Source organism: Chelon labrosus, assembly GCF_963514085.1.
Source record: "Chelon labrosus genome assembly, chromosome: 11".
Taxonomy (NCBI): domain Eukaryota; kingdom Metazoa; phylum Chordata; class Actinopteri; order Mugiliformes; family Mugilidae; genus Chelon; species Chelon labrosus.
The window spans coordinates 22,227,073-22,241,623 of record NC_140344.1 but is presented as its reverse complement, the minus strand read 5'-3'; the positions used below and the strand labels follow the sequence as shown (position 1 = coordinate 22,241,623).

Below are 14,551 nucleotides of genomic sequence, written 5' to 3'. Positions count from 1 at the left end.
CGAAACATGCTGTGATCCAACACTAAAGTTTGCTTCCACCGGCTTAGAGCCTAATGATTGATTGAAATTTGTTGTTTAGTTTTATGGGTCTATATGTGCAGAAACAACTTGTAAATGCACTAGAAAACAGTGCTGCCAGTCTTCTCAAAAACAACTCATAAGGACACAACAACAACTCTGAGTTCTCTGACCATCAACCAACAATCAGACTAAATTCACTGTAACAGTCCGGCTCAGTTACAGTTGGGAGCAGTCAATTTGCGTAAGTGTGGAACCACTTTTCCCTCTACTTTGGGTTTTTCTTGCAGTTTTGCGTCGAGTTAAGTCGAGTTGTTGGAGCATGAAATCAGTAAAAAAATTAAAAAGTAAAAGCTTTTTTCTGTCCCTTCAGGAGCCTTTGCCTTGTGTTGATTGTAAGGCACTTTTCTCCCACCATGGAGGCTGTGGCTGACTTTCTAAGTGTATTTAACGTCAAGGCCAGCGGGTTGTCAGTGACAGTCAGCCTCTTCCTCACTTTTCTGGGTCTCCTCTACTGGTAAGTAAATGCCCATAGATTTTTCTCAGAGGTGCTGTGGAAATTAAGCCAGTTACATTTATCTTCTAGACATATTCTATAGAGCTGATATGGGAAAAGACTGTATGAATGAATCTAAGACAGAATTTGGGTGAATCTTGTGTGTATACCCTTTAATGTTTTGGCTTTTATTCTTAACATTAATTTCTTATTTACGCATTTGTACCCTTTTGCATCCAGGTATTCTATCTACCCATATTCATTCCTCTCCCGATATGGCATCAAACATCCGAAGCCAGTACCTTTCTTTGGAAACTTATTCTTGTTTCGCGAGGTAAGATACCATATAGCAAAGAAAAATTGGAATAATGCCAACATTTGCTTCATTTTTGTCCAACTGGGACTTATTCCTAGTTTAAACATTTTTGCAGATCCTTTTTATTAGGCCGTCAGTCGACAGCTGTCACAAAGTCGTGAGCTGCCATACTGTTTATGTGTGCTTTAAATTAGGCAGCTGTCCAAATACGAGGTTGACCCCAACATGGGATTGTTTTGAGACTGATCATGTTTTTTTTAACATTGTTTTCAGGGCCTTTTAAGACCTCTCACTGATCTTATAAATACACATGGCAGAGTTTGCGGGTAATTAAAAGATACTTTCTACATCAGCTCCTGATAAAACAAGGGTCCGAACATTTTACAGTTTTTAATTCTCCACACTGTGCAATAAAGTGTACACTTGGCTTGTCAGCATGTGGGTTTGTTGATTTGACTGGGACTCCACACATTTGGTGTTTCAGGTATTATTTGGGACGGACGCCCATTGTGGTGATAGGGGACCCTGATATGCTCAGACAAGTGTTGGTCAAGGACTTCAATAGCTTCCCAAACAGAATGGTAAGGACATTGATCAAAGCATGTAACTGCACACTTAGTGCTTATTTGCGACTCCAACACTAGCTTTAATAGGTTTAACAGAGGTTTGTGCTTTTACTCTTCTGTCTTTCTATGCAGGCTTTTCACTTTGCTACCAAGCCCATGAGTGACTCTCTACTCATGCTTAGAAGTGAACAGTGGAAGAGAGTACGGAGCATCCTTACCCCTACCTTCAGCGCTGCCAAGATGAAAGAAGTGAGACAGTAATGTTCTGATACTATTTGTTTGCGTGTTTATTAATATTTTGACCCATAACACCATTTCTGCTGTTTAGTTAGTACTTGTTGTTGTCTTTGTGAAACCAAATCATCCCAAGTATGTGACTTTGGTTCCGTTCAGAGGTTGCATTAACATCCGTCCTGGGCAATCTGATGGTAAATGGGCAGCTTAAAGTACACGTGTGAACATACCTGGGATTCAATGAGGTCGCATTTGACTGATCTGATCTCAGAGCACATTTGGAGGTGGTAGTTCCTTTGGTAGTGTGAACACAATGCATCCTGACCATCTACTCAGCAGTGGTGCTCTTGCATAAGTGGCATTTTATCGTATCAACTGATACGTCCAGGTCCGGACTGTAGACTTTCATGAGCTACACTTAGAATATGAGTGCAATAAACTGACTACTTCCTGCTAAACAGAGTTCCAATCGGAGTTACCCATGTAACCGACTGACATTTACTCACAAGCACCTCCTTATCAATGAAAGAACGCAATGGGTTCCATGACTAGCTTTATCAGCACTTACCGTACTTGCAAAATACTAAACCAATGCTGAGTGTGCTCTGAGCAGCATTTTTTTCCCCCTTCCTTCCTTAGTTCAGCTTCCTCTGCAAAAACTGGAGCAAACAAGATATCAGACAAAACACCGTCAATGTCACGTTTGCAGGCTGATGCACGAGTGACACCGTGCACGGGGAATAGCCGAGACTGTTCATCAAACTCTGCAGTATTTTCAGGCAGCTCATTAGCAACAGACAACAACTGCATCTGCAACACAACCATGTTCAAAGTCCACCAATTTACTTGGATTTACTTATATGGACTTGAGCCATCCCCCCCCCCTCCACACACACACACACACACACACACACACACACACACACACACGCACACATCATCCCAAGTATGTGACTTTGGTTCCGTTCAGAGGTTGCATTAACATCCCCCCCCCCAATCAGATAAAAAGAATATAGCTACTGAACAGCCAATCAAAAAATAGCATTGCTGTAGCCGGGCAAGATTTAGATTTTTCTGGTTCAGACGCTCGCTGAGAAAACGACTGTCATATCGAGTCACATCTATTGGTCTCTCACTCATTACAAAACTTCCGGGTCACGTAAACTCGACCAATTAAATATTAAAATCAGTCCTGTGTCCCGTTTTTCCATTTCGTATTTTTGATATGAGTCTAAAATTGAAATATGAAAAACCAGCCATTTTTTCGTTTTGTGTTAGATTAAAAAACAAATAACAAATAACCAGTCACTTTTTCATTTTTGGATTTTTGATTGTCATTTGAAAATGGAAAGAACGACTGATACACCAAGTCATCTCATTATTTGATTTTTGTTGCTGGGGAATATTGTGTCCAGGCAGCTGATAATCAGTAATGTTAGCAGTTGACCAGTGTGTGAACTAGCCTATAGTTGAATCCCAGCTAATTTCAGCAGCTATTCTGACACTTGTTTTTTGGTCTTAGTTCAGTACACATTATTCACAGAGCTTTTCTCTTAGGCCACCGCTTAGTTTTTTCTTTAACGTTATTCACAAAGCGTTAAGACCAACTTCTAGGAAGGACATTACCAACGTAAAATGAGATTAAAAAAATAAAAAAAAGCTCTGCTTTGCTTGAAGGCTCAGGCTAAATTATGTAATACCATATTATTGATAAGCTCAGACATTATCAGACACACACACACACCTGCACTAAGAAATGCTGAATTAAATAAATAATTTTATTTGTGCGAATTTATGTGTCATTTATCAGATCAAAGTCCCGTCCCCACCCCAACCAAATTCCTGCCGTCGCCACCAAAATCTCACTCTGAACTCAGTTCAAAACTTGAGAGCCCTGCTAATATAATGTTCATAATGTATATATCTTTGATTTATTGTATTGTACTTTGATGCTTTGCTTTGGCAATATTGTTTTTTAAAAAAACTTTCATGCCAATAAAGCCCATTTTGAATTTGAATTTGAATTTGAGAGAGAGAGAGAGAGAGAGAGTGATACCGATAAGATATAGATATAGTCAGAAGTGCGTGTATAGTTTTGGTTTGGTTCAACAAAGCCTCGATTGCCCATCACTACTAAATACTTAAAACGGTCATTTTCAATAACAATAAGCACAAAATACACACGGAGGCAAACACCAGAGTCATTCAAACTGTCCAAATTCAGTTCCACTCTGGCAGAATGATGTCAGCACGGTATTTAAATAGAGCTCAGAACGAATCAGATGACCGTCCATCGAAGGGGCGTGGTGATGCTTATCCAATCACACGAGGAACAGCACAGGCATATCTGCATACCTGACAACTGAGAGGGAACATCACAACAGGGGCGGTAATAGCAGTGGCAATTAAATTAGTCTGCTCTTGTAGCTGTGAGTCTAAACACGAATTAACAAATTAAATTATGTAATATCAGTAAATCGTGTATGATTCCGTTATTGATCATGTTGATGTATAAGGCGCTGCGTGGAGTGAAGTTACATATTTCTTCAGTTATCACAGGTGTCTTTATCACAGTCTACACAGTGGTGAAATTACGGTTCTTATGGAAGCTTCCAATGTTCAGTTATAATCTGAGTTTTGTTTTTGTGAGTTGTGCAGATAGTAAAATAACTATCGACAGGGTGGAGATGAAAAAAAATAAATAACTTAAAACAAAACAAACAGCTGTTCATGGTTCTGAGACAATGGAATAATCCACAACACCCCAAACGATGCAAAGTGCAGAACTGAGAGCGCATTTCGGCGCTGGGCCGCATGTGGGGACGCATTTGAATGCCAAGTGTGACCACAGGTACTAAAAGCTGGTCAGCTGCGTTCGAATTGCCCAGGTCAGATGTCACGGCGAGGTCTGATCGGGGCCTTTATCTCTGTATTTGTGTGCAGATGGTTCCGCTTATCAACACAGCGATTGATGCCCTTATGAACAACTTGAATGTCCACGCTGAGTCAGGGGAGGCCTTTGACATCCACAAGTAATCACAAATACATATGGCTACAAAAATGATTTTAAATGATTTTCTGTCTTGTGTCTTATTGTTTGCTTGTTTGTTTTTCTCAGGTGTTTTGGCTGCTTTACCATGGATGTTATTGCCAGCGTGGCATTTGGGACTCAAGTGGACTCACAGAACAACCCGGACGACCCGTTTGTCCGCCACGCACAGATGTTCTTCGCTGTGACTTTCTTCAGGCCCATCTTGATGTTTCTCAGTCAGTCATTATTTACTTATTGAAGAGAAAGAAAGATATTTATGCAGTACATTTATAGAAGAAGACAACAAAGGCATACAAATTCAATATTCCTTATGCATAGACCAGACAGTCCTCTCTGACATAGATATAAGTGGTGACTACACCAGTGTAGTGTCTGGGTTTTCCAAGTATTTTTAGGCTTTTGTAAAAAAAAAAAAATTCAACATCATTGGTCCTTGTATATGCTCATGTATAGAATTGGCCTTTCGGGATGGTTAACACATTTTAATATTCGTCTGTCCAGTTGCTTTTCCTTTCCTAGCTGCTCCTCTTGTTCGAATCCTCCCCAACAAAAGACAAGACCAGATGAATCACTTTTTCATCAACACCATACAGAAGATCATCAAACAGAGAGAGGAACAGCCTTCTGAGCAGGTCAGTTAAACAAAAAGCATTTTAAAATGTGTTAATATACAACATTTCTAGATACAGTCATTTAAATTCTTATTATTGTTTTAGAGGCGTAGAGACTTCCTTCAGCTGATGTTAAATGCTCGAACCAGCAAAGACTGCGTGTCTTTGGAACACTTTGACACAGCAAACCATGGAGATGAGATTGATCACAACATGCAGCAGTCACAGCCCTCGACCTCGGATCAGGATGACGGCCATACACGGCCACAGGAGCCGTCCGCCAGTGGCCAACAGAAAAAAATGATCACTGAGGATGAGATAGTGGGTCAGGCTTTTGTCTTTCTCGTGGCAGGCTACGAAACCACCAGTAACACGTTAGCGTTCACCTGCTACTTGCTGGCACTTAATCCTGAATGTCAGCGCAAAGTGCAAGAAGAAGTGGATGATTTCTTCACCAAATACGTGAGTGTGCTGCGCTCTGCTGGGAACTTTTGTGCTTCCTGTTCTTGTGACATGAGCTGACCATTGAGGACAGCGGTTTATCTCATGCTACTTGTTGTTGCAGGACTCACCAAATTACGCAAACGTCCAGGAGCTGAAGTATTTGGACATGGTTATAAGTGAAGCGTTACGCCTCTACCCTCCTGGATTCAGGTAAAAGAAGACGTTATAGCGCTCATTAATTGTTACGATTGTAGTCGTGTGTAGAGAATGAGGGATTCACCTTTTCTATGGCGTCTTGTCCCGCTTAGGTTTGCACGTGAAGTCGACCGAGACTGTGTGGTGAATGGCCTCTTCCTTCCCAAAGGATTGACACTGGAGATCGCAGCCAGCTTTCTCCACTATGACCCAGAGCACTGGCCGGAGCCTGAGAAGTTCATCCCTGAGAGGTTTTTCAGTTTTGTCTAAAATTTGTAGAAGTCTGCACCGCTCTCAATCAACTTGGTAGTTGGAGTTGGCAACACCCATACAAAATATACTTACTTAGTACGTCGTACTTATCATAATGATAAATGCTAGCCTAAAAAATAGCTTCCTTTGGCTGACTCTGTACATTTGCTTGGTAAAAGATGATCAAAGGTCAGGTCAGAGCTGTGAGTCCACACCAAAGCAGCAGTGAAACCAGATTTGTTTTGCTGTTTAATCATCCGTTGAGGTTGTTCATTTGTTTACTTCAATAAGGCATAATCAGTTTTCCTGTTGGTCAGTTGTGGCCTGGAAGACAGACAAACTTCCGACTCACACATTTTTTTGTGGCAGAAAGTTGCCCCTCTCCCATGGGAACTGATTATGCTCCTGCAAAAGATCTGTCTGGCTAATAAAATTATCTGGGACAGGAGAGTACCCGCGACATAGTCGTACCCGTCATCTGAGCGCCATGGACTTGAGTTTGTTTGCAACAGAATAACTCCGATAGGTTGTACAACTATCCAATTGCATGCTTGGGTTTGAGTCTGGATACGCCAGGCTGCATAAGTTGTGAACGCGACTGTCTTGGTGTAATTCTTCCATTGTGTTTCAGGCCTGATTGGGTAGACTGGTTTTATTTCAGTTACAGTAAACTGCCAGTGTATAAAACTCACAGAGAGAGATTTTGTTTCAAGGGGGTTTTCACGTTGTATTTAAGGTTTACACCAGAGGCTAAAGCCAAACGACATCCGTACGTGTACCTTCCATTCGGGGCCGGTCCCCGTAACTGTGTGGGAATGAGGCTCGCCCAGCTGGAAATGAGGATGGCTTCAGTGCACCTGTTCCGCAAGTTCAACGTTGTGGCCTGCTCTGAGACCAAGGTAAGACGAAGCAGATTCTCAGGAAAAGACAAAAATATTGGTTGAGAGTTAAATATACAATCATTTGTGAATGAACACATTTAAGATTATTATTAACATTATAATATAAATTAACAAGGTCTTATAGTTGGTCCGTACGGAGAGTGTGTTTTCATAAAGATAAGGGTAAATGTAGAAATGGCCAAAAGCTGCTAGTACAGTACACTGCTTACCAATAATTACAAATTCAGCTTTACTGTTTATTGGACAACTGAAATCTGTACAATTTGCCAAAAGATATTATTTGATTGTGAAAATAATTGTACATTTACACAAACATGTTTTTTTTTTTTTTCCATCTTTCAGGTTCCTCTTGAGTTAAAGTCAACAAGCTCCCTTGGACCCAAAAATGGCATATATTTGAAAATCACAAAAAGAGATATGTGAGGAGTAAATTCTTCCGTCACATTATTAGAAACCCACCACTGATTGTCTTGTGACAACACCGCACAATCGCTAGCTCACTTTTAAGCGTGATTCTGTCTTTTTATTCTTGATTTATGACTTAATATTACCAGAGTTACTCATCAAACCTTATTGTACCAAGTGGGCCAAGGTAACATTATGATTACAGCACTGCAGCTCTAATGATAGATGACATGACTGCAGTGGTTTAGCTCTTTACCTAATATATATTACATTCCTTCTTAACTCCCTATCGATAAATTCATCGTGATCCAAAAAGCAGTAATATGATTTGTGTGCTCTTATGAAAAATAAATGGGTGAAATGGAACTAGCTTTTTGTAATGTGTTTATTTTGTAACAATCACTTCATTTCCGTTTATGAATAAAGTATTATTATTATTAACAGCACCCATTAGCTCCCATGCAGTCAAAAAAAAAAAACAATAGACACAGTAAGACTGTGCAGTGCAACAAGTATTTTCTGACACCATCTCATTGAGTTGCTTCCAACTTGGTCCTTCTTTCACATTATTGTGCTTTGCTATACATCAAACCTCTTAACAGTATCATATAATAACACTATAGCAGACATTATAATTGATTATGATCACCTTGAAGTCTATTGCATCAAAATTAATGTAATTTCTTCCCCCTCTGCTGCAAAACACCATGAACCTTTTTTGCTCAGTCTAAAGTGCATCAAATAATCAGACTATGATAGAGAGTGCAGCATTACGACTTACGAGTAGTTGATAATGTACTCTGGATAAATCTGCTGCTTTTCAAAGATGACATATATGCTGGGGTCCGTTTCGGAGTTAACGCAGCTGTCGTACAGAGTTTTGCTTCTTCCTTTTGGAGGGGGTCGGACGTAGCTGCTGCTACCCTTGGTGTAGTTCCCCACCAGGACCAGAGCAACAAACATGACCTTGTTTCGGCTTCCTTTGACCTTAGAATAGTTGTCTGAGTAGGATGCATCTCTGGCAAAGTAGCTTCCTGAAAAATATAATGAAGTTTTATTAATGACATTGAAAAGCAGTGTTTGGTTCTTTTTTTTTTTTAAATAAAGCAATACTGAAATCTGTATTTTTTGGGGAAAAAAATTATTCTTTCATGGCTTGTCAGCTCTTGGCATTGTAAACTACAGCTCTGGAAAAAATTAAGAGACCACTCACACAAATGTTTCTTAAATCAGCATCTCTACATCTATGGCAGCCAGTCTTTGTTTGTTCGATTCCAACACAAGCATCCTCATTCTACTTACTGAGACACTGATCAGGTGATCACCTGAACCAAATCTTATTTTATGAGGAAGATTATAAAAAACACTGCTGTGATTAAAGATTGAGATTATCCCACCAATAATGATTTCTAAACTCTTTCTAAGTTAAAATATTAGTGTTGTGTTGTTTAAGAAATGTTTCCTTTGCATTATTCAAGGTTAGAAAACACTGCATCTTTTTTGTTATTTTGACCAGTTGTCATTTTCTGCCAATAAATGCTCTAAATGGCAATATTTTAATTTCAAATTTGAGAGAAATGTTGTCAGCACTTTATAGAATGAAACAAAAATGTCCATTTTAATAAATACATAGCAAAACCAGCAAAACTGATCATTTTGCAGTGGTCTCTTATTTTCTTCCAGAGCAGTATATATCCATCGTATAACTAGAATGGATAAGGAGGCTGCTTGCATCACCTTTGCCGTAGAGCGTGCCATGGACACCACACATCCTCCAGTCAAAGTTCTGCTCACAGATGGCCTCAACCAGGGACTCATCCGTCCCGTGGAACAAATGTAGCTTATTCACAAGCTTCCCTCCATCCCTTTTCTTCATCTGATCTTCCTGCCTGGAGTAAAAAATATGCGAGAATGTTACTTATGGGGACATATGGCTCCTCCGTCTGCAGCAGAGGGGAGATTTGGTCTTCATAAAGAGAGGGGAAACAGCTAATCTAGGAGAAGACCAATGGAGACCTCAGTCAGTTGCTCTACCTTTGCTAACTTCTACTGGTAAAGGTTTCACATTTAACACTAAATATCACTTTTCCTATCTAACTGGCCAAAACTGCCTCCAATAAACAGATTACCACTGAAAGAGATTCCACAGGGAGGGGTTCTGGATCCTCTGGATGCTGTTAATTTTACTCTGAGGCATGGTGCACATGAACAACTTCTGAATCATTTTGTACTCATTTGCACTGGTGGAGAGTTGAACAAGCTGAAAGAGAAGAACAAAGTACAGGTAAGTAACTCATTAATGAAAAACGTCACTATGCACCTGTTTATTAAAACAAACAAACAAAACACAGTAAAATGTAGAAAGTATTTATCACAATATACATTCTCAAAGATACCTTGTATCCAAACTCAGGGAGTGCATTCTTGTCCCACTGTGATGGGACACTTTCGGGTGTGGAGGAATTGGGGCTCTGTGATGGCGTACTGCAGGAAAGATACAGTACAGAAGTTATTGTCTTGGGGAAGTCATTTGAGGCAGACATACAGAAACAGGAATGTTAGAATTACAAGGAACATCTAACTGGAAATCAAATCACCTCTTCAGCTTCATCTCCACATCCTCAGCAGACACGAAGCGAGGCCTCCGTCTGACGTCTCTCTTGGTTTTGAATTTTACGTTCTCCTGATGCATCCGCTGGGCTCCTGATGCATCTTTGAGGTGGAGCACATACTGCTGCTCACCAGCGGTGAAATGAATTTCTGTGTCTCTGTCTGCCAGGTACACATTCTCCAGGGATTCAGAAGTGACTGTGGCTGGTGTGGCAGCACCACCCTAAAGAGAACGCAAAGAGCATACTGACTTCTCATCCGGTCATCATTGAAAAAAGATGTATACAGTATTCTACATAACATCATAGGTTTATGTAGAATAACCCAACTGCACAAGTGTGCTCCTAGCTTTATAACCAGGTATGTGTCTGTGTTTAGAATCGAAATAGTGCAAGCAGAACGAGCCCGTTTCTGAACCTGGTTCTAGGGAGGTCCAGTAGCAGCTCGTCTGTTGATCGCAGAGCTCTGGTGCTCAGGTGATCGCATTCTCTTTACACCCACCTTAGCCGTATTATTTGTACTTTTCAGCTCACCTGTCCATACTCCTGCCATTGTGTGCTCTCATCCTTCCAGTACCAAACCCACTGTGTCGTGAGAATGAAGTGAGGCGGCTTCGAGGCAGAGGAGGCAGTGGAGAGGCGACGAACTGGGGACCCTCCATATGTCATTGCCACGAAGTCGACTGACAGCTCAGCAGGGGATGGAGAGCTGAGAGGAAAGTGAACTCCGTCAAGATGAGCGGCCATTCCAGACTTCCACTAAAGTTACATACAGTTAAGTTAAGCATTTCTCTAGGATGCATTTATAGGCCACCTTTCTATACCTTTGGAAAGACAGAAATCTGAGAAAGGTGCTGATTGAGGTGGGCGATGGTTTATCCATGCAGCTCGTATCGTGTGCTGGGTCGCAGTATGCCTTTTCAATGTCCTCCATATTGACCATGTCCTTCCAGGTCACGCCGTCGCTGTCTAAGACTTGCCATCTGTACGGCAGGTGCCAGTGGACGCGGGCACACTTCTCTGTGAAATATAAACACAAGGCACTCTTTTACAAAGTACGCCTGGGTATAATTTTCATCTCTTCACACAGATCTGCACGTGTTTAGCCGCTACCGTGGATGTGGCTGGTCACTTCTACAAGAAAATAATGGTACCTTTGAAGCTGCAGTGTCTACGAATGAAGTAGAGGCAGATTTCATTCCTGTCAGCATCACTTATGGGTTTGGCTGGACAATCTGAACTGGTGGGAGATCCAGGATTTGACTGGGAACGCTGGAGAGGAGCCAGCTGTGTGGAGACACTCTCCTGGGGCGGGGCTGCAGAAGACACACATTTACTGGGTAATGATACTGCTCTTGATCAGATGACAGAAAAAAAATTCAGCAGAAGCAGTTTTTCTAAAAGTCTGTCTTTACCATTGTCGACAGTAAGCGGCCTTTCCTTTTGGGCCACGATGATGAATTTATTTCTGTAGATCTTGTGAAGGTTTTCAATATACTCCAGGCTGAATCCTCGGAAAAGCTTCTTTCCGTGCTCGTCAATGTCGTGGGATCTCTTACACGAAGAGCCAAACTTACAGTCGCCCTGGAAATAGTGCTGGCAGATGTGGAGCTTGTTGCAGGTGGTGGTGAATTTACAGGAGCCGTGCGCGCCGTTGCCCCTGTTGTAATGTGGACATATCTATGCAGGGATGAGATTCCAGAAAATACATTCAAGTTTATTACGACAGACTAAAATCAAACTACAATGAGATAAATAAAAATGTATATAATATAGACTGTAATATATTAGTATTAATACTATTAATACTAATACTTGAAGTGTTACAGTGGCAGGGCAAGGTAAAAAAATATTTACCTGCCCTGCCGCTGTAACACTTCAGTTTCACCACGGGATCAGTAAACTCTTATCTTATCATTTTGTTCAGAAGCCCAACAGTTAGCTGATCACATGAAACCTACCTCTGGAAGCAGAAAAGGATCATTCTGCAGTAACAGCTGGAACAGCTGTTTCTCCGTCAAATCGTGAAGACCGTTTCTCCTCAATATTTGCTCATTGTGTGGAAAAGTCAGACTATGGGGTTTTTTGCACTTTTGCCTGAAAATGAAAACATGGAGTCTCAATTAAATGTTTTACAGGAAAAAACAACAACATTAAAACAGGTTGTAGATATTTCATAACATAAACTTCTGGATAATTGCAAGATAAATGTTGATTCTGGTGAATGGCAGCCTGTTTATTGTTCCTATGTGTATGTTATGTGTGGTTTATACAGTACTTCTGTGTCAATTTGCCGCCATAGCTACGGCATCAAGGCTCATTTAGAGTACTGTGGGACCTAGACGTCGTGACTTACGCACATTGCCAGCGCCAGTGTGAGTCACTTGTGCGCTCATCAGTCTGGCTTGCTCTGTAACAACGCAACCCAAACACTAGTCGGCACTCTGTCTTTTTTCCCAGTCGGGGTTCATTTTTGTTTCTACTTCCTGCTTCAATTTCAACAATGCCGACTGAAACTTTCGCCGAAATTTCACTGAACACCAAACCTCCTCAGCGTCACGGCAACGTAGACCACAAGAGCGGTGATTAGTCCACTTGGTAGTAGCGTATTTCCACTTTGGTATTTCCAGCTGGTTCTCAATCTCCCCAATTTTCAAATTAACTGAGGAGGTTCGAAGATACAAATATTTGTAAGATTTGTCTTTGGCGAAAATTCAGCAAAAGTTTCAGTCACCATTGTTGAAAGCGAAGCAGTAAGTAGAAACAAAAATTAACCTGACTGGCGAAAAAAACAAACAAACCCCAGGTTACACTGTCTACCTACCACAGAAGTATACACCAAGCTTTAGACCAAATCGAAATCACCATAGTGCTTCGGTACTGTTGACATGAGTAGGGTGTGGGCTGATGCTGTAACTAGGAGGTGAGGAGATGCAAACATTTGTATGACTCAAGTTTCAGTCGCCATTGTTGAAAGTGAAGCAGGAAGTAGAAACAAAAATTAACCCGACTGGCAGAGAAGTCACAGTGCCGGTGGTGTTTTTACAGAGCGAGCCAGACTGACGAGCACACAAGTATAAATGGCTCGCACCGGCATAGGCTGCGTGCGTGGTTGCACGTCTACATCCCTCAGTACTTTAAATGAGCCATTACAGTGTGAAAAGCACACACAAACCAAGGAATACTATCATTTAATAGGGTGCAATCTATTCTACCATCATCTGCTCAAAATATTGACCCTACAATTGATGTATGCATTTTGGAAAAAGTTAAAAAACTGTTTTGTTTGTCACAGATGCCCTAGTAGATTTCCAAGCAGAAAATGTTTTGCTTTCCATGTAGGCCTACTGTTGACATAGATTGTGGTGATAAAGCAGTCTATGTTAAGCATAGTTTTATTATTTGATCACCCCTTAACTGCTGATTATTACTCTTTCACAGGCGTTTTTGGTTATTCCAGCTGATAAGACCTGTGCTCTGGTGAAACTGGGTGGAGTCGCGCTTGTTATCCAGGTCAAACTGGATAACAAACTGGCAAGGTGATGACTGTGTGAGTTGTCCGTGGGTGAAACAGTGCCCTCGTGAGACTGAGGATGTCTGTGCACGTGTTTTTTTTTTTTTTCAATCAGACCATACCAGACAAGTGAAAACATCTGTGTGGGTGTGCAGGAACTTAAAAGTTTTAAGTCTATTTATTTGACGTGCTTTGCCATCGACATCTCACTTTCCTTTCTTTCTGTCCGTCTGTGCTTTTCTTCTAATGAATGTGCACGCATGGGCCTAACGTTACCAAGTTTTTACTGTAATCACACCACAAACTACAAAACAATATAGCCTACTCACCCGAACGTGCAGTGTCCGCAAACAAAATACCTGCACAGGTGTAAGCCGTCGCATTGCGAGCACTCTCCGGGTTTTTTCTGACAGAGGCGCAGGCTTGTTTTAGCCACTACCAGGCTGTCTGGCCTGGTTATATGCGCCCCGGGGACACACTCTTTGCCTTCTTGGATGGCTATTTTACCGTCGTCCGAGAGTACTTTCCGCAGGATTTCCTCCGCGACTGTGAATCTCTGCTCGATCTTCTCGTTCAGCTGCTTGAAGTCCAAACATCCCTGGTTGTCGCACAGGGTCTTTATGATGAATTTAGAGATCGTTGATGTCATCCTGACACAAGTTTAGCAAAGAAATCCGTGTCCTGTGATTAAAGCTGGGTAGAGCTCATCTACGTATTTAAAGCTCAAGCGATCACTGGTTACTGAGAAATGAAACTGAAACTTGCAACAGAAGGGGCGCAGTCTGATCATCAACACAAGACTCTTTGTTTGTAAAACACGGGGGTAGTGGAAAAATCTGAATAATGTTGGGGTTTTTTTCTACAGTTAATTGGGTTACAATAGACTGCAGAAACGCAAATATACTCCTAAAATGAATTAAATGCGTTATGGTGTATC

The 14,551-nt window shown here is 41.2% G+C and overlaps 2 protein-coding genes across 3 annotated transcripts; one reads left to right on the top strand and one right to left on the bottom strand.

Annotated features, from left to right (window-relative positions):
• Positions 1–434: 434 nt before the first annotated feature.
• On the top strand, positions 435–5,327 carry LOC311495423 (thromboxane-A synthase-like; the record flags this gene model as incomplete). Its single annotated transcript, XM_084554859.1, has 6 exons — positions 435–535; positions 1,315–1,411; positions 1,529–1,645; positions 4,574–4,662; positions 4,749–4,897; positions 5,184–5,327. The coding sequence occupies 6 exons, from the start codon at positions 435–437 to the stop codon at positions 5,321–5,323; spliced, it is 693 nt and encodes a 230-aa protein (XP_084410985.1). The 3' UTR covers positions 5,324–5,327.
• Positions 5,328–6,203: 876 nt separating this feature from the next.
• On the bottom strand, positions 6,204–14,436 carry LOC311495308 (protein mono-ADP-ribosyltransferase PARP12-like). 2 transcript variants are annotated; one of them, XM_084554708.1, is made up of 12 exons: positions 13,944–14,436; positions 12,062–12,197; positions 11,516–11,780; positions 11,255–11,416; positions 10,925–11,120; positions 10,635–10,809; positions 10,089–10,324; positions 9,888–9,975; positions 9,621–9,751; positions 9,229–9,380; positions 8,273–8,525; positions 6,204–7,100 (listed from the first exon to the last, which is right to left on the bottom strand). In XM_084554708.1, the coding sequence occupies exons 1-12, from the start codon at positions 14,261–14,263 to the stop codon at positions 7,055–7,057; spliced, it is 2,160 nt and encodes a 719-aa protein (XP_084410834.1). In that variant the 5' UTR covers positions 14,264–14,436; the 3' UTR covers positions 6,204–7,054. The 2 variants fall into 2 exon arrangements, with proteins under 2 accessions (XP_084410834.1, XP_084410835.1); XM_084554709.1 differs by having other exon boundaries at positions 6,948–7,072.
• Positions 14,437–14,551: the final 115 nt, after the last annotated feature.

Excerpts from the sequence above, each read along its gene's own strand:
- LOC311495308 (XM_084554708.1), bottom strand. The coding sequence starts at position 14,263 with ATGACATCAACGATCTCTAAATTCATCATAAAGACCCTGTGCGACAAC. Across the intron at positions 9,752-9,887 it reads TCCCTGAGTTTGGATACAAG|CTTGTTCAACTCTCCACCAG; the intron begins GTATCTTTGAGA and ends CTTCTCTTTCAG. Across the intron at positions 8,526-9,228 it reads TGGCACGCTCTACGGCAAAG|GAAGCTACTTTGCCAGAGAT; the intron begins GTGATGCAAGCA and ends TATATTTTTCAG.